This window comes from Strongyloides ratti, scaffold srae_chrx_scaffold0000002, assembly GCF_001040885.1.
Source record: "Strongyloides ratti genome assembly S_ratti_ED321, scaffold srae_chrx_scaffold0000002".
In the NCBI taxonomy this organism is placed as follows: domain Eukaryota; kingdom Metazoa; phylum Nematoda; class Chromadorea; order Rhabditida; family Strongyloididae; genus Strongyloides; species Strongyloides ratti.
In genome coordinates, this window is record NW_020171510.1 from 1,819,932 (window position 1) to 1,844,765 (window position 24,834).

General features: G+C 17.3%; 5 protein-coding genes across 5 annotated transcripts; 3 read left to right on the forward strand and 2 right to left on the reverse strand.

Moving 5' to 3' along the window:
* Nucleotides 1-10,141: 10,141 nt before the first annotated feature.
* SRAE_X000138800 (3'5'-cyclic nucleotide phosphodiesterase,catalytic domain and HD/PDEase domain and 3'5'-cyclic nucleotide phosphodiesterase family-containing protein) lies at nucleotides 10,142-12,726 on the reverse strand (the record flags this gene model as incomplete). Its single annotated transcript, XM_024648385.1, has 6 exons — nucleotides 10,142-10,281; nucleotides 10,324-11,106; nucleotides 11,192-11,303; nucleotides 11,352-11,967; nucleotides 12,267-12,364; nucleotides 12,520-12,726. 6 exons carry the CDS (start codon nucleotides 12,724-12,726, stop codon nucleotides 10,142-10,144), a joined length of 1,956 nt encoding a protein of 651 aa, XP_024498853.1.
* A 6,209-nt stretch (nucleotides 12,727-18,935) lies between these two features.
* SRAE_X000138900 (Hypothetical protein) lies at nucleotides 18,936-19,928 on the forward strand (the record flags this gene model as incomplete). The annotated part of the gene is made up of 2 exons (XM_024648396.1): nucleotides 18,936-18,986; nucleotides 19,050-19,928. The coding sequence occupies 2 exons, from the start codon at nucleotides 18,936-18,938 to the stop codon at nucleotides 19,926-19,928; spliced, it is 930 nt and encodes a 309-aa protein (XP_024498854.1).
* Nucleotides 19,929-20,395: 467 nt separating this feature from the next.
* On the reverse strand, nucleotides 20,396-21,072 carry SRAE_X000139000 (Transthyretin-like family-containing protein; the record flags this gene model as incomplete). Its single annotated transcript, XM_024648407.1, has 3 exons — nucleotides 20,396-20,706; nucleotides 20,746-20,931; nucleotides 21,066-21,072. The coding sequence occupies 3 exons, from the start codon at nucleotides 21,070-21,072 to the stop codon at nucleotides 20,396-20,398; spliced, it is 504 nt and encodes a 167-aa protein (XP_024498855.1).
* An 880-nt stretch (nucleotides 21,073-21,952) lies between these two features.
* On the forward strand, nucleotides 21,953-22,449 carry SRAE_X000139100 (Transthyretin-like family-containing protein; the record flags this gene model as incomplete). The annotated part of the gene is made up of 2 exons (XM_024648418.1): nucleotides 21,953-22,249; nucleotides 22,306-22,449. The coding sequence occupies 2 exons, from the start codon at nucleotides 21,953-21,955 to the stop codon at nucleotides 22,447-22,449; spliced, it is 441 nt and encodes a 146-aa protein (XP_024498856.1).
* A 447-nt stretch (nucleotides 22,450-22,896) lies between these two features.
* On the forward strand, nucleotides 22,897-24,541 carry SRAE_X000139200 (Hypothetical protein; the record flags this gene model as incomplete). The annotated part of the gene is made up of 5 exons (XM_024648429.1): nucleotides 22,897-23,161; nucleotides 23,220-23,360; nucleotides 23,773-23,831; nucleotides 24,020-24,114; nucleotides 24,217-24,541. 5 exons carry the CDS (start codon nucleotides 22,897-22,899, stop codon nucleotides 24,539-24,541), a joined length of 885 nt encoding a protein of 294 aa, XP_024498857.1.
* Between the last annotated feature and the right edge of the window lie 293 nt (nucleotides 24,542-24,834).

A 24,834-nucleotide genomic window follows, 5' to 3' on the forward strand; every position in this document is an offset into this window, starting at 1 on the left:
ACACAAAAAGTTACTTAAAGAAAAAATATTCTATTTACTTAAAGAAGTTTAAATAATTTTATTTACTCATAGTTACAATATTTAAAGAAAAAAAAATTAAAAAAAAAAGTTTATCAAAATTATAAGTCATTTATTCTTTAATACATTAAAAAAAATAAATGATAAATTTAAAAAATAGAAATATTCTAAAAAATTTAAATAAAAATTTGAAACAAAAATTAATTTATGAAAAACTTTTATATACAGTAAAAATTTGGATTTATAAAGTTATTTATATTAAAAAATTGATAAAAATAAATGCCACGCTTTTTTAATGAATGATTAAAAATTATATGTACTTTGCATAATTAAAAATATTCTTTTTAAATAGCATAATTATATTTATCAAATTTTATATTAAATAAATTATTTTCAAAAGTATCTTCTTAAAAAGAAACATGATATGTATAAATGTTAAAAAAAATAATAATTGCTAAATAGAAATATGTGTTAAATGTATAAAGAATGTATTAAAGAATGAAAATTTTTTAATGATATTTAAAAAAAAACATATATACACAAATCATTTTATTTAACAACTTTTTTTTATGTTAATTAAATTTTAATAAAACTAACTTATTTAATAAAATAATATAAATATTTATTTTATTTTAATATAATTAGATAAAAATAGAAGGTTTAAAAAAAAGATATTTTTAAAATTATGTTGTTAAACATAAATTGGATCTTATTTTTAATTGATAAAAAAAGAGTTATTAACAGAATATATATATCCATAATAACGTTTTAATAAAATTTTAATTAAAAAATTAAAAATAATGCGAAAAACAATTTAAAAAAAAATTATAGTAATCTCGTTATAGAATTTTCATATTTTAAAACAATTATGTTTAAAAGAAAAATGTAAAAAAAAAAATTTTTTTTAAAAAACGTTTTTATAAAGTTTATAAATAAAAATATAATTTACGAATTTTAAAATGGTTTTTTACATATATATATATATATATAAATTGAAAAATAAATATTGAATAATGGTGGTAACATTATATTTGAATGCCTTAGAAAATATATATCACCTTTAACTTTTTTATTTTTTTTTATAAAAAGTATTTTATTTCTTTATTTGTTATAGCCGTCAATAAACTCTCCTTAAACTATGAATAAATTTTGGAAGAGTTAAAAATAAAATTCTCCTATAAATAGTTAAAACGGGTTAATAAAAAAGAAATAAATAAAATTTTAAATTAGTTTGACTTTTATTTTAAAGGGATATAAAATATATAATTTTTCCTCATTTTATATCATTATTATTATTATTTTTATAATGTAATAAATGATTTAAATCTATCGGAAAAAATAAATATAAGTCAAATTTTTATTTTTAATAATTTTAAGAAAAAAAAAAAATAAAATGGCAAAAAGGGTAGTAGTTAAAGTTGATGGTATATCAAGATATAAATCAAAAAGTCTTCTCTATAAAATGTATATCAATTTACAATATACATTTAGTAATAGGAAAAATATTTTTGTGTTTGTGATGATGATAAATAATAAAAAAAAAATATATATATATATATATATATCAAACTCAAGTTAAAAGAAATTGGTATTATTTATATGAGATAAATAATAATATTAAAGTATAAAACTAATAAAATTTAATAAAATATAATGTTTATAATTTTAAATATAAGCATTTTTGAAAATTAAATGATTATAAATATTTTTTACACAATAATAATTTGAAAGATAAACTTTATTAACTAAATTTCAAAAACTATTATTTAACTATGTTTGTTTATTTACATAAGAATATAGTTATATAATATTAGAAAAAGTTTAAATTTTTAGTAAGAAATGTAAATTTTAAAAGACGAAAGTTAAAGGGTGTAAAAACTAAACAAGATGGCATAATTTTTATGTAACATTGTAAAATTGTATCTCTGGTAGTTAAATAGCAAAATTCAAATATAATAAAATGCGACAGTCATTCTCATGTACTTGGACTTTATGATTAAATTTATGTTACATTATAGTAATTCTTTTCTTTTTTTTTATTAAATTATTTCTATTACTTTTAAGATGATTTATGTTTATCATTTTAACAGAAATATATCAAGATATGACATTTATATATTAAAAAAAATTTTTTTTTCATTAAATTTTCTAAAAATTTACCGGAAGTTAATTTTATCATCTAAATTAAAATAGAAGCAGTTTACTTTTTATAATTTTTATAATACTTTTTTTTCATGATAAAATATTTCTGTTATTTCAATTAAAAATATTGGTAAATGATTAACATTTTAAAATATATCTCTATAAAAATAATTATTTACCCATTAATTCTGATATCATAAATTTTGTTATATTAAAAATGTAATTTTAATAAAATAAAACTTTAATTTTTAATGTGCCTATTAAGAAAAATATAATATGCAGTAACTACGCATATTTTGCAGTTAAACTTACATTAAAAGTGAAGTATATATTTATATATACATATATAAACGATTTTATTTATAAATATCAAAATAATTATTTAAAGAAAAATCTTATTTATAATAAAATTTTTGGTTAATTAAATAAACGTTTTTTTTTTTCATTGTAAAAGACAATTTTTTATGGGTTACCATTTTAAAAAATAAAAAAACAACACTTATAAAAGAATAAATTTATATAAACACTTTTTTTTTGCCTTATTAAATAATTCAAAAAATATAATAAATTTTACAAAAAATAAAAAAAAATTTATTTTAATAAAAGACAAAAAATTAAATATAATTTATATGTAAAAATGACAAATTTATCATTTAAATTACATAACTAATTCAATTATTTTTTATTTGATAAAAATTTACTACAAAAAAACTTTCTGATGTATTTTAAATTAAAAATAAAGAAAATTAAAAGAAAATATTTATGAAGATTTTTGAGTAATGCTTACGAAATAAAATTTAAGGAACCATAGATGATAAATGAATTTATAATAATATAATATTAAATGTTTTATAAGGTAGATGTATACTTTTTTCATTAATAATTAATATTTTTATCTAACTTAACAAATATACTATTTTTATAATAAAAAAAAAATATAATTTTTTTTCTTAACTTTAAAAGAGTACTTATTGTTAATATTATGTATGAAAAACATATAAAAATTTTAAAAATATTTTACACAAAACTATTAGGGACATAAAAGTATTTTAATTGTTTTGAGAATGAAAACTTGACAAAATAATATATTCTCAACATAAATATTAACAGAAAACAATTATTGTGTAAAGCATGTAATTTTCTTTTACTTAACTCTAAAAAAATATGCAATTATATTACTATCATTTACTCAAGAATCATACTTTTATGTACTTTTTGTACTAATTTTTTTTTTCAATTTCTAAAAACACAATAAAATATTTATTACTTTTAAATTATAAAAAAATATATTAAAATTTTAAGTTTGTTTCAAAAAACATTTTATTGTATATGTTACATCTTAACAATTAAATGTTTTTTATTATCTAATAACATTATATAAAAATTATTTATTATTTATATTTTTTTTAATATTTTATAAATAAACACAAATACAGTTATATTTTTTTTTAATTGATCAATCAACTTTTTAAAAAATATTATATAAATATATTTCTATTACGTCATTACTTGTTTATGTTACTAATAACAAAAAAAAATTTTTTTTTTGTAACTTAAACAATTAATTGTAATTTCTTTGTCTGTTTTAACAGTATATACTAATAAAATAAAATAATTTTTTTTTTATTTTGTTAAAACATTTATTGTCTTTTCAACTTGTGCAAAAAATGTTTCTAAAAATTTTACGACTGAAAGATTAACAATCACATGAAATACTAATGAAAAGTACCAAATTATTAATAAATTTTTTTTTGTTTATTATACAAAATTTATTTCAAATAATAAAAATTATAAAAAGTACTTTTACTTTTATTTTTAAAGAACAAAGACTTTTTATTATTTTTTTATAAAAGGTACATTTAATGACTTTTATTAAAAATAACATTTTTTTCCTACAAAATATTTGTTAAAATATTCATTATTTTTGAAAAATAAAAATTATTTTTAATTTGTTAATTATTTTTAATCATTTTCTTTCCATCTCCGAAAATAGTATCTTTTTTATGATATATAAGAAATAAATTTTAAAAAAAAATGTATAATTTATTAATATAAATGAATATAAACATTTTTACATATTAATTTTTAAAGTTTTAACAAATATAAATATAAAAATCAAGTGATAAAGGTAAAAAGAAATATAGAAAGAAAAAATATTAATAAAAATTATTGTTTACAAAAACTTGATGTACTATTATTAGTTGATTCACTTAATTTTACTTTCTATTTTGAAGAAATTTGTATTTTCAATATATATAAATATTGAAAAAGGATAATTGATTATAGAAAAAAAATATTTACATATAATTTAAAAAGGCAAATATTTTTGTTATTTATGTACTTTATAATTATCATTAAGGTTACCATAAAATTAAATATAATATCAATTAATAAAATAAAAAAAATTTTTTTATATACTTGTCTTTTATTTGTACTAATCATATTAAATGTACAAAAATATTGGCAAAATAATTAAAAAATAGGTAAATGAATGTTATTTAATAGAATGTCAAATTTTATACTTAAGAATAAAAGTAACACTAAAATAAGAACATATATTTAAAACTTGTTTAATATGAATGTGAAATGTTTCAAGTAAATTAGTAATTTGCTAATTTATATTGCAATAAAGTTTATAATTTAATTTTGTATGCCAAAACAAACGTTTTTCTGAAATAAAAACATGCTTAATCAAAAACTGGGTTATCATTACATTTTATTCAAGATATAATCTAAAAATATCAATAATAAATATAAATTTTGTTATATATATTTGATTATAAATAGGTTTTATATTTAAAAATAAAAAAATTAAAAGATAATAATAATAAACTGCGAAAATATATTTTATTTTTAGTATTTATAATAATCATAATACAAGGGACTTTAATAAAATATTATTTACAGAAGCAATTATTGAGATCAATAATGCAACTTTAATTGGTATCACTATCAAAAAAAAATATTAAATAAAATTAAAAGCGTTCACATAATAATTTCAGTGAATATTTCAATTTATTATTTTCTTTTGGTATATTCTTTGGCAAAGATACTTTGCAATACTGAAATATTATTTTGATTCCAAAAGAGTACAATTCTATAGAAACAATAATATTTTTTTATTAGGAGATAGATTATATTTTGTTAAAAAAATTTGTATATCCCTTGAAAAAAATTTCTTCTAATAAAAATTTTTTTTTTTCAAAATTCTTGATATTTTGATAACATTTATATTTTTTTAATAAGCTTTCTTTTATTCCAAATAATATAATGGGATCATTCAAAATAGCTTGTTTTGTCAGATACATTATTTTTCTTATAATCTTTTTAGAATAATAATAAAAAAATTTTTTTTTGTTATATATTATGGTTTTTCTTCATATATTTGTGAATAGTTGTATTGTCATAATAAAGACAATAAAATAAAAAAATTAACATCAGATACTGATTACTTTATGAATTAATGATATAATAAAAATGCCATTATTAGTCAAAAAAAAATTAACAATTGTTTTTGATTGTATATATCTTCTAACTATCATCATTAGAGATAGAGAAGGTTAATAATAGTTTTGATAAAATTTTGTAATATAAAAATATACAACCATTAATATAATGGATAGATATTAATTCCGGATGAACGAGTCCGAAATATTTTTATAGTTAATAGATATAATTTGAAGAATGTTGAAGTTATATGATTTTCAACTAACAAAAAAAAAAGAAAAGAATATTTTTGTTGCATTGATTGAAGGTTTGGTTAAAATAGTTATTACATAGTTTGATATTTAAATTATGGTTATAATTTATTACTTCCTATAACATGATTATTAGTTTCGGAAAGGAAACCTCAAATCACTTTAAGCATAATATAAATCGGCACAATTTTCATATGAAGTAATACGCCATGGTGGTAGACAAGAGCCCATTTTTAATTGTCTTTGTAATAATATTTATTAATAAATAGTAATATTGTAAAATTCTAAAAAAAAATTAAATTTTATATTTTTAGACGGAAGAGATGTGCATGTTTATAAAAAAAGGGAAATTTGAATAAAAAAATACATATATTATTATTATAGAATAATAGGGTTCAAAACACATGATATATAAATATATAATTTCTAATAAGAGTAAGCATCATTGGTGAAAATTAGAAAACATTAATATCTAAATTTAGATATTTTACATCAAAAAATAAATTAGGATAAATCGTTTGATTCTAAAAATAAACATTATTTTAAAATAATTGAAAGTAATAATTTAAATAATAATGTTATAACTTTATATATATATATATATGTTACAAAGATATAACAGTTAATTTAAAAGGTATAATAAACAGCTTTTGGTTGGTTGAAGTGGGTTGTCTTATATATATATATATATATACATATAAAATACGTCGTACTGATCATCGACATCATCATGAAAGACTATATACTTTTTATGATTAATTAAAAAAAAATATATATATATATACATTTAATATAAATTATATTTATATATAAAAGCATATGGACATAAAAAATGAATATATATAATTTAAAAAGATAAATGTAATTTATATTAAAATAATTATATAATATAATTAAATAAATTTTATAAAATGTTAAAAATTTTAAAACATTATAAATAAATATAAATGTCATTTTATTATATTTATTTTTAATCCTATAAAATAATGATAGTTAATTGAAGGGAAATTAATAAAATCTTGTTAACCTTTGGCATAATAACAACATTCTTATAAGTAATTATATAAATAATTTTATAAAATTAATCATAAAATTTGACTACATGATTCATAAAGAATGAATTTATATATGATAATTTTAATTTCAGATATTTAAGGAAGAATAATTTTATCATTTCACATCATTTGATATCTTTTAAGAATATTTAAATTTAAAAATTAAGGAAAAGGTTAATAGATAAGTAAAGTAACTGTTAATGGAATAAAATAATTCTTTTATACTACATAATTAAGTAATTTTAAGATGCAGTATAACGACATTTTTATACCAATAATGGAATGAGAAGCATTTTAATCTAATAATAACAATAATGTAGATTCTTTAATACATTTATATACTAAAAAAATCAATTTTATAGGTTGTATTATAAATTATCTTTTTATTTTAATATTATTAAAGAAAAATTTTAAAAAAAAAATTAAAAGATAATGAAATGATTGCTAAATACCATCTACAATTGGTTATATGAAAAAGAAATAAACTACAATAGTATGTGTCTGTTTGTTAAATTGAATAAATTTAAACTTAAATATTACTGTAAGATGACTAACAATTTGATATGTCGAGCCTCCTAACAATTTATAAAATTAAAATTATTTTGACAAAATTTTGCCATCCTTTAAAAATATATAATTTTGTTTAAATAGTTATTATTGTTACAGTTATATTTTAACTATGAAGAATTTTGATCATCGAACAATAAGATAAAATTCCTTAACATAATTCAATTAATGAATTTTAATTTAATATTTTATCATGCTTCCTTGTTTAAAAAGTTTCATGAAAAAGTGCATTTTTATTCATATTCTTTTTATTTAAAGGTTTTTTTTTTTTGCTTTTGTATATATTATACAATATCAATTTTTTATTTTTTAAAATTAAAATAAATTATAATAATATTTTAAAAAATAAACATTCTTTTTATCAAATAACTGTAATAATTTACATTTTTTTTAATGTATATAGATTTATATTTATGGATTTAATATAATAAATATCAATAAATGCTTAACAATTTTAATCATTAAATTAAAAAATATATATATAAATTTTTTAATGTATTTAGTATGTAGGAACAGTAAAAAGCATAACTTGTTATTAGAATTACCTTAAACGTGTCATCGAGAAAAATTTTTATTAACATGTTAGAAACCAATAAAATTGTTGTTCTGCAACATTACTTAAATTATTTGCTTATCACTTAATTTTGTGGGACTTAAAATATATTTAGCTTGATTTAAAAAAAAAAAAGTATTATAAATTTTTATCTTTTTATTAACTTGATTATTCATTTGTAGTCGTGTATATATATAAATTTAATTAAAAAAAAAATTTTATATGAATCTTATTAAAAGTGTTTACCAAACAAAAAATGGCATGATATAAAATATTTTGTATTTACTTACTATTCTCTTTTTTAAAACTAAACAATATATTTCAAGTCCTTTGATTAATTTGATTAGACGCCAGTCATTTATAATGTCTTTTTATTATATATATATATAATCTATTAACTTAAATAAACGAATTACATAAAATAAAATTATTTATAAATACATAAATTTTAAAAAAATACAATCTTATGAAAAGTATTATTTTTATAAGTATATAAAAGACAACTTATCATATTAGAAAATTATTTATAAAAAAAAAATCAAAAGTACATTTTTTTTTATCAAAAAATTTATCTGACTCATCATTAAATAAATTAAAAAATTTATAAAAATTTTTAATAGTATTAACATTATACTTTATCAGTTGCCTAATTTTAATAATAATGTTAGCTTAATTAATGAAGAAGCAGATTATGTAACGTCATCATTTCAATATAAACATTTATTAACAAAGTGCTTTAAATATTTGTCGTATTTATGAGGTGTTACATGCGTGAATCTTTACATATATTTGAGAAACAGTTATATGTCCAGAATATTTTTATTAGTTCTGTTAGTATGTGTATCAAAAAAGTTATTTATTTATTTTTGTTTTTAATATTAAAAAATCTTAATAAAATAAAAGTGATACAAATATTTTTACATGTCATATACATAAGGGCAATTATATTATTAAAATTAATTTTTTTTTTTTTTAAAATTGTATATGAAAATATATTTTTTATTCAATATAAATTTTTTAATATGAATTTAAAATTTTTTACTTAATAAATTTATTTTTTTTTTTATATATTTTAAAAATAAAATGTGAAGAAAAATATTAATATATTAATAAAAATATAAAATACATTTTTACAGTAAAATATCATTATAAAGTTGTATTCCTCATGGTAATGATTAATGATGCATTATTTGTAGAAATGTAGTATAATTTTGTAAATTAAGATTTATAATTTAGTAAATAAATTTATGCTTTAATGGATGCAAAATTTAACTATTAATAAATGTTTAAATCATTAAATCAAAAAACTTTTGCAAAAAAGTTTATTAAATTTTTAGCAAATGTCTATAACATTTCATTACCATTTCCTCGTGACAGGTTAAATTATGAGAATTTTATTTTTGATTTATAACTATTTTAAAATCTTCTTATCACATGAAATTTTTTTTTCTTATTTTTTTACTCTAATAATACAAACAATAAAATATTTCTAATTAATATTTATTTATTTTTAATTTCCAATTATTTTTTCTATTAAATTTATTATTATCATATTCAACAAGATTTATTCCTAAAAAATATTTAAGATAAAATAATAATCTGTTTTTTTTAAAAAGTTTTTATTTGTTGATTATTCAAAATATACGATATAATAATAATAAAAAAAAATATATGCATTTAATAATAATTTAAAATATTCTTCATTTATTATTAATATAAGCGGAAGGAAAAGTAAAACTTTTTACTTTAAATGTTTTAATAATGTGGTTATATAAAAAGATGTACATAATGAAAAATTTAATCAACCACTTAAATATATTGTAAATAATTAACTATTGATAATTAGTTAGTTTGTTTACCAAACTTTATTGAAAAATAATTTAACAATATTCATGGTAAAGACCTTCATATTATATTTAAGAATTTGTATTGTTAAACTTTTTTTTAAGTAAAATAATTTTATTCAAAAAAAAAAAGAAGATTTTTTTAGATAATCAAGTAAATTAAAGTAATCAATAAAAAAATGATAATAATTGTTAGACCATTAAATAAAAAAAAATTTGAAAATAATGCATATTTTAAATTATAATGTTTTAAAAAAGTTATTTTTAGTTATTCTCATTAATTGCTTCCTCATTCTCTTGTCTATTTTGTTGTCCATTATCATTTGTCTCTTCAACATGTCTACCATTTAATCTAATTAAATTATACCAATATTTTTCATTGTATCTCAGATTGATCATTAATTCTAAAAGACGATAATTAATGTTTATTAAAATTCCAAACATACCTGGTTGATCAAGTCCCGGTAAACATGGAAAGATATTTTGTTTATTTAGAGCATTTGCCAGTGGTGTAACCATTTGTCTGATAAAATTATGTTGAAGAGCTTCAATATTAGGTGATAATCTATCCATAAATGGACTAACTTGTTTTCCAAGTCTTTTTTCTTCATCACCTTGTGAATAAAATTCTTCAACAATTCTTCTAGTCCATTCTCTATGAAGAAGATTAGGTTTTAGTGGTGAACAAATATCAGCACATTTCATTAATAATTTTAATGTATCATGACGACATGCTTCAACATCTAATTCAATTATTTGATATTTTGTAAAATTATTAATATGTTCAAAATGATGTCTTAAGTCGGTAGCTAATATATATTCCATAACAAGAAAACGAAATTTTTTAAACTCCGTATCATTCATGTTTTCTAAAAAGAAATTTTCACTTTTACATAACAATCTCCATGACATTGCAGCATGATGATTTTCTAAAACACTTCTATCATTATAAAAAGTAGCCATTTCATGATTAGTTGCGACCATAAATGCATTTGTTCTTCCTGGATGATCATAATCATGCATTGCAGCAGCAGCATAAAAAGCCATAATTTCAATACTATTCATTGAACTAAATAATGGAGATTTTTTAGTATGTAATGATAAACTTTCAATATGGTTTGAATTTCCTAAATTGTCAACTCCATTAACAATATTAAATGGTTCAATAGGATGAATAGTAAGATAATAACATGCATGAAGTACATCAGCAGCATGAATACGATTATGATCTAAAATAATTTAATTTATATATTATATAAAAAAAATATTTTTTTTTTAATATTTTATTTATTTATATTAATATAATATACTTACAGGGTATTGACCAGTAGCCACTTTCTAATGCACAAAAAAAGTTGAAAAATTTTTTGCGATTAATTTGAAAATCAGAAAAAAGACTACAATTGTCAAAGATTCGAAAAGCTATCTTAAAAAAAATATTTATAGTTTAATGAATAAATATACAAAAACATACTCTTGATAAAACACGTTCAGGATAACTATACGCGTATCTAAAAATAGGAAAAGCCCATTCTTGAAGGTTATGCAAGACATTGTCATTACGAATATCAGTAACTAAATTTGTGACAAAATTTTCACGTTCTAATTGAGGAAAGTTTCTAATTAAAGAATTTTGAAATGGAGCATTTTGAAATACAGGAATATTATTAACATATCCACAATTTGAACAAATACATACTCTTCGACATGTAAAATAATTTCGATAATTATTTATTGTTACTGGTGGAGATGAAATAACTTCAACAATCTGAAAACGGTTTCTATTATTATTTGGGAGATTATTTAATGGTTGGTTAACTGGAATTATATTTGAAACTTCATTATTACTAGCATTTACTACACTATTAGTATCAGTATTGTTATGATCACTTATAATTTGTTGATTTTGTCTATTATTATCATTTTCAATAGTTTCATTTGTTAAACCAGAAAAACTTTCTTCCTGTGATCTAATTGATGAAATATTGTTTGAAGGATTAGATATATTTTGATTAACTAAATTATTTTCAGTATTAGTATGATAATCCATTTTTTCTAAAAGTGTTCTTGGTCTTGTAGATGGTAAAGAACTAAAATTGTATATAAATATAAACAAAAAAAAACCTAATCATTAATGAATAAGATTACAAAAATTGTTTTAAATTGAATTTATATATATATTTATATACATATATATAAAATCGTCCAAATTATTTATAAGATAAAATAATAAAAACAATTATTTTTGTTTCTTAACACCTCCTCAATATAATATATTTTTAAAAAAGTATAATAAATATGTACTTTAAAAAAAAGAAACTTATTAAAAAAAAATATATATTAAAAAGAAATTTGACTAAAGAAATAAACAAGAACTAGAAAAACATACCTTCTGGTCCTACCTCTTGGTTCAACAACAACTTCAGGAAGACCAGTTGCATTAGTGACTGTGGAAAATGTTATATAATCCATTTGACTACTGTTACTCTAAAATGTATTTCTAATTATTGAAACTGATATTGATATATTACTCTCTTATTAAAAAATATATAATTGCATACATATTTTTTAAGTAAACGATTTTTTTAAAATAATTATAATCCTATTACGACACACCACAATATGAAAATGATAATATATACCTGTGTATTAAAAGGTGTCTCATGGAAACAATCTTCACAGCATTTACAATTGTATTCCTTCCCACATTTTTTACATTTCCCATATTTTGAGGGATGTTTAGAAGGTGATATCAAAGTAGATGCCATTTCATTTAAAATGACAGGAGTTTTTTCATCAAGATTAGGCGTTGATTCGCTTTTTTTAGATTTTTTAATTTTATCTGACATATTTTATTTAACAAGAAAAAAGTAGTGGTAAAAAAATTTTAATTCTAAATTTTTTTTTAAGAAAATGAAATTTTAATGACACTACAAAATAATTATTTTTAGTTAAACCTATAATTATAAGTTTAAATATATATATATCTATATATGTTAAAATGAAATATTATTAAAATAAGTAAAAAAGTTTAATATAAGAAAAAAAAAACAAAATTTTTTAGTAATATAAAATTATTATTTTTTTAAACTTAATCTATCCCAAAAAGGTATTGAATGTTTTTTCTTATAATAATAATAGACAATACAAAAAAAAAGAGTTGTTTTTTTAATAAAAAAATTTTCTATTTTGTCTAACCATTATTACCAAAAAAGAAAATGTAAAAAAGAAAAAAAGTTATTTAAGAGAAAGAAATTAATAAAATATTAATATAAATTTAAAATAAAATTGAAGTGTTTACTATGAAGTGGTAACAAATTTATGGCATAAACAAAAAAATTTGTATTAAATATACATAAATTTTTAACACATTTATGTAACATCATAAGTTTATAAAAAAAAAATAAATGTCATACTTTTTTTTTGTATAGTATAACTTAAAAATTTATTCAATTATTTTTGTTATTATTATTATTATTATTGTAAATTTGACGCTTTCAAATAAATAAATTAATTGTTAATGATATAAACAAATGAAACGTATTAACGAAGAATTTTTTTGGCTTTTAAGTACATTTACTTACAATAATATATATTTTGATATTAACCATTAAATGTTGTATAATTTTTTTTGATAAAATTATATATTTTACAATAGAAAATTTCTATTAAAAAAAATAATTTTTTTTTCTATTTATTATTTATATTACTAAAAAAGAAGAAAATAAATTAGATACAAAATATCTTAAAGTCTTACTAAATTTATTCTATCAATTTAAAAAGACATTTTTTTTGAGACTTTTTAAATAATTGAAATAAAAAATTTTATTATTTTTTTGTTATAACATATGGTATATAAAAATTAATTTTAGAACACATATCTTAAGTTACTATTTTTTAAAAAGGTGAAATATAATTAGTGTAACGATAGCAACGTAATAAATACTATCATAGATGGATAAATTCCATTATTATTACAATGTACGTGTAAAAATATATATATATATATATATATATATATATATATATTAATTAATTAAAAATATATTTTTTTTAATATTAAATAAAAATACATTTTCAAATTTTTTATATTTTTTAATCTAACAAAATGATATAAAAATATGAATATTAACAATGTAATTTGAAAAAAAACATTAATTGGCATTCTGAGACTATATAATATTCAAAATTACACTTACACATCAATTATTTACAAAATTTTTTTTTTTTAGATATTAAAAGAAATATATTTTAGATAGTTATTGTAAGTAAATGGAAATGTATTTTAATGTATTTCATATAATTAATGAATTATGTAGTAAAATTAAAAATTATTAATAATTAAAAAGGTGTCAAAGAAGAAGAATATTTATTTTTATACATAATATTATTATTTAGTAAAAATAATAAAAATATTTTTAATAATAAAATCATAATACCTTCTTCTTTTTATAAACTTTAATATTAAAAATAGAAATAAAGAAGCTCTATTTTTAAATTATATTAATATCTTATGATAATAAAAAAAAATTAATAATTTAAAGTGGTATTTTACATACTTTTGTTTATTTATGACTTTTAAACATACTTCATTTGTAGGGTCATGATATGAGGAAAAGATATTATAAATAATGCCAAAGTATAAAAATAATGTTTTTTTTTTCCTTTTTTTTTAAATTTATAAATATATATATTTTAAAAAATATCATAAATATGAAACTTTACTATCTTCGATTTTTAAAATATATTTAAAAAAAAAACTTTTTTTAAATAAAAATAATTTTAAAATTTTTATAGATAGCAGGTGTTAATGAAATGACACAATATTTATATAAAAATATATGTATATATTTCTTAAAGTGAAATATAAGACGACTTTTTATAACAAATTTTGATAAGTAAAAAGCTTTAAAATATAGCCTTATAAAAACAACTAAATAACGTATTTCTTCTTTATAATCCATGAATATATCTGACTAACTCGCTGTATTTTACCATATTCAAGAGGATATATAAGTAATGTTAAATAAGTGAATGTTAAACTTTACATGCATATAGATACATATATGAAGATTTATAGTATTAATTAGTTTCTAGCAGTAGCTTTTTTTGTCTATCAATAAATAAAAACAATTCTATTTAAAAAAAAACAAGAAAAAAAAAATTACCAATTCAAATTTGTTAAACCAAATTAGAAAAATAAATGATGTATTAGAGAAGGAAAAATGATTTATGAAAAATGGAGAAAAAAAAATTTAATCTATTTGAAATAGATAGATAATGAAAGGAAATAATCGTTAACAAAATTGTTTCATTATATTTCAAAAGGGATGACAAAAAAAGAACAATTTTATAATATTATAAAGTTGTAAGATATCATTTAGACAACAATTACATGGTATGAGGAAGAACTATAGTTAAGAAGATTATAATTTTATAAAAACATCTTTTTTATATAAATTTTTAAACATTAACAAATTTTCTTTTGAGATACTTAAAAATATATACTTGCATATATTTAACAATTTTTTATTTTCTTAATTCTTTGACATAGATATAAAAGATAAAAAAAAATATTTTTTTTTTGTTGATTTTTATACTCTTTTTGATATATAAAAGATAAATTAAAAAGAAATTGAATATAAGAGGGGTTTAAAAATGTTATAAAGATAAGATTGTACTATAAAATTATTTATAATAAAGTAGGATATTATATTTTTGGATTTTAATAATAAGGAAAATGATAAGAATAAGAAACAATTTAAAATTTTTACATTTAGAAGATGAATGAGGTAAGGTAGGACAAAATCATTTGGGAAATATTAAAAATTAAATAAAAGTCTTAAAATTAAAAAAAAAAAGAAATATTTATTAGAGATAAAATTTTTATCAATGGTTATTTATAAAATTATTATTTAAATAAAGAAGTTATATTTTTAAGGAGGTAATAAAAATATTTATAAAATAAGATCCTAGTCATATAATATATAAATATTTTTTTAAATTAAATAAATATATTAATTATTTCTTTCTAAATTTATATTTGTTAATAAATGTATTTTTAATATATTATAAAGATATATTCATTACAAAAGAGATTTATTATTATAAATAGTTCAATAGAAATAATTATAATTAAAAAAAATTTATACTTTTTTATTTTAATTTAAATAAACAATAGTTAAATAACAATTATTATTGTAATATAAAAAAAAAATTAGCGTTATAGAAACAATGCACTTTGTTATAATACAAATAAATGATTAAAATAGTTTGCCAAAAGTCTAGACAAATAAAATATCTGTTATATTAATAAGTAAAATTATTATCCTTTAATTTATTTGATGTATTTATTAATAATATAATTATATATTTCTTTTGTAACTATTTTAATAAAATAAAACAATGCTTTTTGTGTTAATTGAAAAGTTTTTTTTTTAATACTATTGATGTTATTAAAAATATACTTTTGAAATAAACATTTGAAAAGATAATTTAAAATGATTAAAATGTCATAAATGAATATTTATATTAAAAAATATATAATAAAGACTATTAACATAAATTAAGACTATATTTATGAATTTTAAATTTATAATTCAAAGAAATTATTTAATCTTAGATTAAAATCGTTTAAAAGAAACAAAAGATATTTTATAATTTTCAAAAAAAAAGAAAAAAATTATATGTTTATAATAATAAATGAATGTTATAAAGTTTTACATTAAAAATATTAATAAGAAAATATTTTTTTTAATTCATAGGAAAAAATAAAATATTATTTAAAAATAGTTAATATTTTTTAAAATAGTTTACATTTTCTGTAATTTACAAATTTATACAATTTTTTTCTGGGAAATATTTAATTACATACATATTTACAAAGTTGTTAAAACCAAATATATACTTTATTATATATATATACATATATATATAACACTTATAAACCATTAATAAATGAAACTAAATTTTGGCTTTAGACAGATTTAATGGTTAATAGTAAGAAACTTTGGATAAAATAATATTTTAGTATAAAAATTTTTAATAAATTCATAAATTAAAGTGTTATATAATAAATTTGTGTATATACTATTATAAAAAAAATTTTTTATAAAACTAAACAAATATTTTTAAATTTAAAGATTTATATTTAAAAATAATTTAAGTGGATCATGAGACAATGTTAATTTATCAATAAAAATATATTTTTTTTATCTAATTTTAATTAAGCAAAGATTTTATTAATAAATTAAATTCCATGAGAAAAATTTAAAATCTATCTCAATTCCAAAAAGAAAATATTTCTTAAAAACTTTAATTATCTATAAAATATCATTAAGAATGTACTTTAAAAGAAAACAATTTTTTTATTTTTTGTTAATGATTTATCTACGAAAAAAAGAAATTATTTTTAAATAATTACAATACAAATACTATTAATTGTATCTAAAAATGTATATAAATAATTAGTTTTTACTAAATTTTCTATCTCCTACACAATGACGTATTTTAAATACTAAAAATTTTAGTTGACGTCACGTGAACAATTTTGGAAGTACTTAAATAAATGAGTACATAGCTTGATATATTTTTATAAAAAATTTGATACCTCATGAGACAATAACAATAATATTACTTTTTTAATTCTTTGTAATAATATATTAAAAAGTATAACATTAATTTTTTTTAATTTTTACTTCGTTATTATATTATTTGATTAATAAACTGTTATTTAAGAAAAAGTGTTATTTTAATATTTTACTTATTTTTTCAAAATTACAATAATAAATTAATTGTTTTTAATAAAAAAAAAATGTAGTAATAATAAAGTGTAGTTAAAGTATTTTGTATTTATATTGTTTAAAATATATCAAATAACTTTGTTTTTTTTTAAAAAAAAGCATTATCTAAATATAATTCAATTCGAACACACTATATTTTTAGTTTTTTTTTTTTATAAAATAATTGTAGTTTTGTGTTTATTTTATAATAAGAATAATGTTTTAATCTAAATAAGATTATATATAGTTGATAAAGATAATTAACTATTATAAAAGTATTAATAGTAAATTATAAAAAGATACAAAAATTTTTATTGACTTTATAAAATATTATACATATATAAATATCAAATTACATTATAAAAAAATTGAATTTTTTTTAACAATTAATTAAATACTGCATATGTCGTGAAAATTACTTTCAAGATTTGTTTAAAAAAATAAATAAATTGGAAGTAGTTAAGATGAAAGTATTAAGTTTTATCAATTTACTAAAAATTACATTGTAGAATGTTGTGTTTCTTCTTTTTTAAATTAAAAAAAAATAATTTTTAGAAAGTTAATATTAGAAGTTCCAGTTAAATTTTTAGAAAAATCATCATTATTATTGTATATTATTTATGTGTAAAAAGAAAAGAATAATCTTCTTCAATAAATATATATGTATATATATATATATAATTATTTTTAATATTTAAGTAACAATATATATGGGATAATTTTTTTAAAGAATATCTTCAAATATATACTTTCTACCGTGTTTCTATAAACTAGAACGTTATAACAAAGAGACAATGTTAACCTTATAATAATAACAATATATATTTATCCTCAATTGCTAATCTTATATAATAAAAGAATGTTACAAAAATTTATTAAATCTTAAGTGATAAAATCATTGTTCACCTCTTCATTTATAATAGTATACATTGTCTTATGGTTATTTAAAATATAATATTAAGTTGAACGTATTACAAACTTAATTAAACAAAAGTTGTTGTAAGCTAGTCTTGTAACTCGCCACAAAAAATATTCCTAACAATAAAATAGAACAGATAAGCTGTCAAGTTTATTAAAATTTTTTATCTTACAATTCCATTCACGACCACCTACTTTAAAACAATAATATAACCTGATTAAAATGATTATATAAGTAAAATATTAATATTTAAACAACCATTTTCAGCTTGATTTTCTCATAAATTTAATTTTTCATCTTTTCTTATTATTTTAATGGTATGCCTTTAAAATATACTTAATATTTATTTTCAGCCATAATGAATCGACTATTATTTTTATTTTTATCATTTCTTGTTACTTTTAACATGGTAAGATATATATATACATTTTTCTTTAATCATATTTTGTTTAACTTTTTATAATAATTTTAGGTCAATAGTTATGTTACTGAAACAGATGGAAAAGTTGTTGTTCGTACAAAACGTCAACAATGTATTTGTGTATACATATCAGCACAACAAGCACAAATTCAATGTTCATGTGATCAAAATGGCTCATCTACAAACAGTATTATTGATAAATCAAGTCAAGTTGTTCAACAACAAGAATTACAAAATGAATTACAACAAATTCAACCATTTTCAAGTTCAAAATGTGGTTGTGTTTTGATAGTTCTTAAAAGTTCTACTTATGGTGGAACATCACCACAATATCAATGTTCATGTTCTCCAGATAATATAAAAACAACACAACAAACTACAACTATAGAAACAACAACAATTATGAAAACAACATCTAAACCAACGATAATACCTTCAAAAAATTCAGTTATTGGAGCAATTAGTAAAGATGGTGTAACAAATCCATGTAGATGTGTTAAATTATCAAGTAAATCATCTTCTGAAACAACACAATATCAATGTAATTGTCAAAATAAACAGACAATAATTCCAGAATATGAAGTTGTTGATAATTCAAATATTATCATTGAAGATCCACATGGTATAACAAAAGCTAATGAAATTGAAGTTACTGTACCAACAACAACACCATTCTCATACGAAGTTAAAAATTATAATAATAATGAACCATCAGTTACACAATGTATTGTTATTAGTATTCCATCTCAAGGTAATACAGCATGTGTATGTTCAGAAAATTATACACAATGTACAGCATCAACATGTTGTCATAAACGAATGCGTTCAATGAGACCTTATACCTCTGAAAGTAATATTCCAGTTTCTAAGACAGAAACGGCAGTAGATCTTCTTATGGATGTTTTGAAGAAACTTAAAACTACATTATAAAATAACAGATAATTATTTTAAAGAAAAAAAACAAATATTACAATCAAATAATGTAATAGTTTTAATTAATTTAAGAAATATTAACATTTTATTTATAAAAAAAAAACTAAGAATAAATTCTATGATGAATTCTAATTATAGAAAACGCAAAAAAAATAAAGATTTTAAGATATTTTTAATATGTTAATTTTTTAAATTTTTTTTTTATAATTTTCTAAATTATAATATTCTTAAAATAAATGCATTTTATAAATTTTTTTTATCTAAATTTTTGTTGTAAACATAAAAAATATTTAAATTATTATTAATTATGCTAATATTTATATTTAAAAAAGTAAAAAGTTTATTTTTATTTTGTAACTAAAAATAACTCAATATAGAAATATTATTAGGGACCTCATTCATAAGTTTTGATTTTTATTTATCACAATATTTTTGTAATAAAAAAAATTATTTCTGAAAATTTTTTAATCTTTGCTAATTGGTTCCCAAACAGGTAAATCATAAACACGAGTTTCTTTTGGATAAGTTATTTCAAGATTAATTCTTCCAATATCGTATGTTTTTCTTGAAACTCTTCCAAGTGTAACATATTTTCTTGGAAATTTATGTCTAAAATAACGAAAACCTTTTTTCTTTTCTGGTTCATCACATTTATGGAAAATTTTTACCATTGGATGAATATCGGTATGATCACTATCTCTATTTCCAGTATGTCCTTCCAAAGAAAAATGTCCATCCGGTCCAGTAACTTTTTTGTCCAAAATATCAGGTTGAGCTAAAAAAAAAAAAATAAAAGTACAAATTGATTATTTACCATCAGAATCATCTCTCATAAGATATACATGAGCATTTTGGTATGGTGAATTTCCACAGTAAAGAACTCCTTTTATTGATGTTGCACGAGTCATTATAGATTCAGCAAATTTTGGTTGGTCAGCTAATGTTAATGATGAAATAGCAAAAGAAATCACCAAGATTATTAAAGTAAAAAATTTCATTACTATAAAAAAATATATATTAATTAAAAAAATTTTTTTTTTGAAGTTAAAATAAATGAAAATATATCAAAGATGTATAAAATAAAAAAAAAATAATATATATTAATAATGTAATAATTTTTCTAACTTATTCAACATAACATTTTATTATATAAAATTGAAAATTCTATGAAAGAAGAAAATGGATGATGGATAGTAAGGATCACTGTCTGAAAATATATTTATTATGTTTAAAGTTATCTTTAATATATATAATACATATTTCTTTTAAATAAAATAATTGTAAACATCTAAAATTTTTTACTATACTTTAATTTATTATATTTTTATCCTTTAATTTATTTCAACTGTTATCAATATTAAGATGACTAATAATTAAATAAATGATTAAACTTAACAATAGATTAAGATACATTATGAAGAAAAAATAAAAGATATAAAATAATATCTTTATTAAAGATAAATGAATAATTTTAAATGATAATAAGAAATCATTAATTAAAGTGTAAAATAAAAGTATTAGATGAATTATTTATAATATTAAATTTTATCTATTAAAAAATATATTTAAAATGAAAGTTTAAAAAAATAATGTATACTATGATAGTTTATTAATATAATAATAGAAGATAAAAAGTATGAAAAACAATTTAATATTTTTCTATTAACTTTTTATTTCTTTATTTAATGTTATAAAAATTATTTACACATTATTTATATAATATTACACATATATATTTAATAAAAATTTTAGCTTTTATTATTGTGCCAAGGAATGACATTTGTTTTATTAATAATCTATTTCTTAATCACATTTGTTTTAGATTAAAGATTTATTTGTTATTTAAAATATACTTATTACAACTTTATGTAGTTCCAATACATATTTATAAACATTTTACTTTTTATATGTAGTTACTTTTCGTTTAAATTATCATTTTAACATTATCTCACAAATATAAACTTTACTTATTAAATATTTATATATGTAATATATATATATATATTAAATTTTAGATAACAATGTCCAAGTTTATCCTTGGAGCTGTTCTCCTTCTTTGCATTGGATTTTCTACCATTGAATGTATGAGAAAACAAGGTATTGCTGTTAAGGGAAAACTTATGTGTGGAAATCTTCCTGCTTTTAATAATACTGTTGTACGAACTGTTGATATTGATACTGGTCCAGATCCAGATGATACTCTTGATGAAAAATCAATTAATCCTGATGGAACATTTAAGCTTGTTGGATTTACAAGAGAATTAACTGATATTGATCCAGTTCTTTATATCTGGCATGATTGCTTAGATTTAGAAAATGTAACTAAAAATATTAAATAAATATTTTTTTTAAAATAATTAAAAAATTTTTTTAGCCATGTTTAAGACATGTAACCTTTGTACTTCCAAAGAAATACATTATTTCAGCTGAACCAACTAGTGAGGAACAATGGCTTGATATTGGAGTAGTTAATCTTGAAGGAAGTTTTGATAATGAAAAACGTGAATGTATCCGTTAATATAATTTTACTTCAAATTAAGTTCAATTTCATATGAAAATTGGACAAGAATATTTTAACATAACATTTAATATCAAAGCAAATATATTTTATATAATTTAATAGAAAGAAATCATTTTATTAATATATAATAGAAAATATTGGTACTTTATTATCAAATATTATAATGATTAGTTTTTTGATTTTCTTTTTATTATTAAAAAAAAATAATTGTTTTCTTTTTAATAGTTTTATTATTATGGTAACCTCTTCGTAAAAATAAAGTTTTGATTGGCAATTTTTAATTTTATAACTTTTGGTAAAAGATATATATTTATTATAAAAGATAAATTTCTGTTTCCATGGAAACAAAAATAGTAAAGAAGTAATTCAAATGTATAAATTTAAAAAATTAATTTATTTTATTTTATTATTTCTTTTAAATTTGATTTTAAATTATTATTTTAAATGGAACCGCAAAAAAAAATTGAAGATAATTCTTTAAAAGATAATAATTATGAAGACAATGTTACAACTGTGGAAATGAAAAATAAAATTGTTGAAAAAAAAAGTGATTTTTTAAAAAGAAAATTAATTTTAAAACCTCGAAAGTCAATAAAAAAAATTGGAAAATTTAAAAATTGGAAAAATAAAGAAAATAAAAACAATTGTAATGAGGAAGAAGAAGAAGATGAACCAAAGAAACAGGAATATTATTTTATTCAGAATTTAAGTAAGTTATACAAATTTGTTTATTTAATGATAAATATTTATTTTTTTTTTTTATAAAGATTCATTTAGAGATATATCTAAGAAAATGTTTAAAGATGTAAACAATTTCAATAATGATAATACAAATGAATTGGAGAATCATATATCGTTTTCTTACTTAATACAATATAAATTTATTATTTTTGTACAATTTATACAAGGTTTGTTTATCAAAAAATAAATATATAAATAACATAATTTACTATAATTTAATACAAAGTAAATAATTAAAATAAGTAGGCTTAAAAAATAAAATTTTTTTTGCTAAATATTTACTTCAAATAAAAAAACTTTGAAAAAAAAAATTTAGAAACGAATAAATTTAATTAGTATAAAAATATAAATATATTATAAAAAAAACCAATTTAATTATCGAATTTAAAAATTAAATAACAATTTTAAATCAAAGTTTGAACATTTAATTATTGAAAAAAAATTTAATAATAAAATAATAAGATAGATATTTTTTAATTATCTTCAAATATAAAATTAATCTTTTTAAATTTTTTGTTTAAAAATTATAATAATTTTAATAAAGAAAAATTTTTTTTTAATATTAACTTTATTTTTTAGGATTTTTAACCGGTCTTACAACTGCTCAAGCATTATCAACATACTTATTTTCTTCATTGGTTAGTTTTATTTTAATAATAACCATAAAATGAATCACAAAATTTATTTTGTTATTTATTAAAGGAAATAAATTGTTCAAAATAATAATTAATTTCCTTCCTTCTAAAATATTTGTCAAATTTTTTTATTGTTTTTAGTAATTTTAAAATAATAAAATGATACTTTACTTTTATATTTATTCTTTTAGGAAACTTTTTTGGAAGGTTATCAAATAATTGCAATTCCGGCTCATGCAACATTTTTTATTTTATTTACTTTATGTACAATTTTAGCTATTGAAAAGTATGTTAATTTTTTATATATATATTTATATATTTTTTTGAATAAAAATAAAATACCAAAAAAAAAGAATTAAATTTGATAATATATTTTTTTTAATTTTAGTTTTAAGGAAAAAAAAAAGAAAGTTATATCATTTTTTTATAAATTATTTACATTTAAAATTGACTCATGGGCTATCTTTATTTGGTTATCTGGATCAATTATAAATTTATCATTATTACGTTTTGATGAAAAGATAGGTGTTTTTTCAGTTAATTTATTAAAAAATCAAACTGATATTAATGAATTAATGATATGGAGATTGTTGGCATGTTTTCGAGCATTTTTATCAACTATAGGTTGGTTTCTAACAATGAAACAGGACAAACAGCAACTTCTGATACCACTTGTTGATAAGAATAGTGAGGAAGAAAAAAGGAAAATATAAAAGTTATATAATATATTTGAAGTAAAAGAGATAAGGATTTTTGACACAATATCTAATTTATAAAATTTTCTTCCATCCATCAGTCTATTTCTCTTTTTATGAAAGATTTTTGATTATAAATTATTATCCTATTTTGTATAAAATAATATATAATAATTCTTTTATATATTATGATAACTTCTATTTTAAAAAAAAAGATTCATATAAATTTTTAATGTTCCCTTAAAATATTTTAACAAAGTTTAAAAATTTATCATTTTTGGTTTATTTTATATGTGATAAAGAATTATATA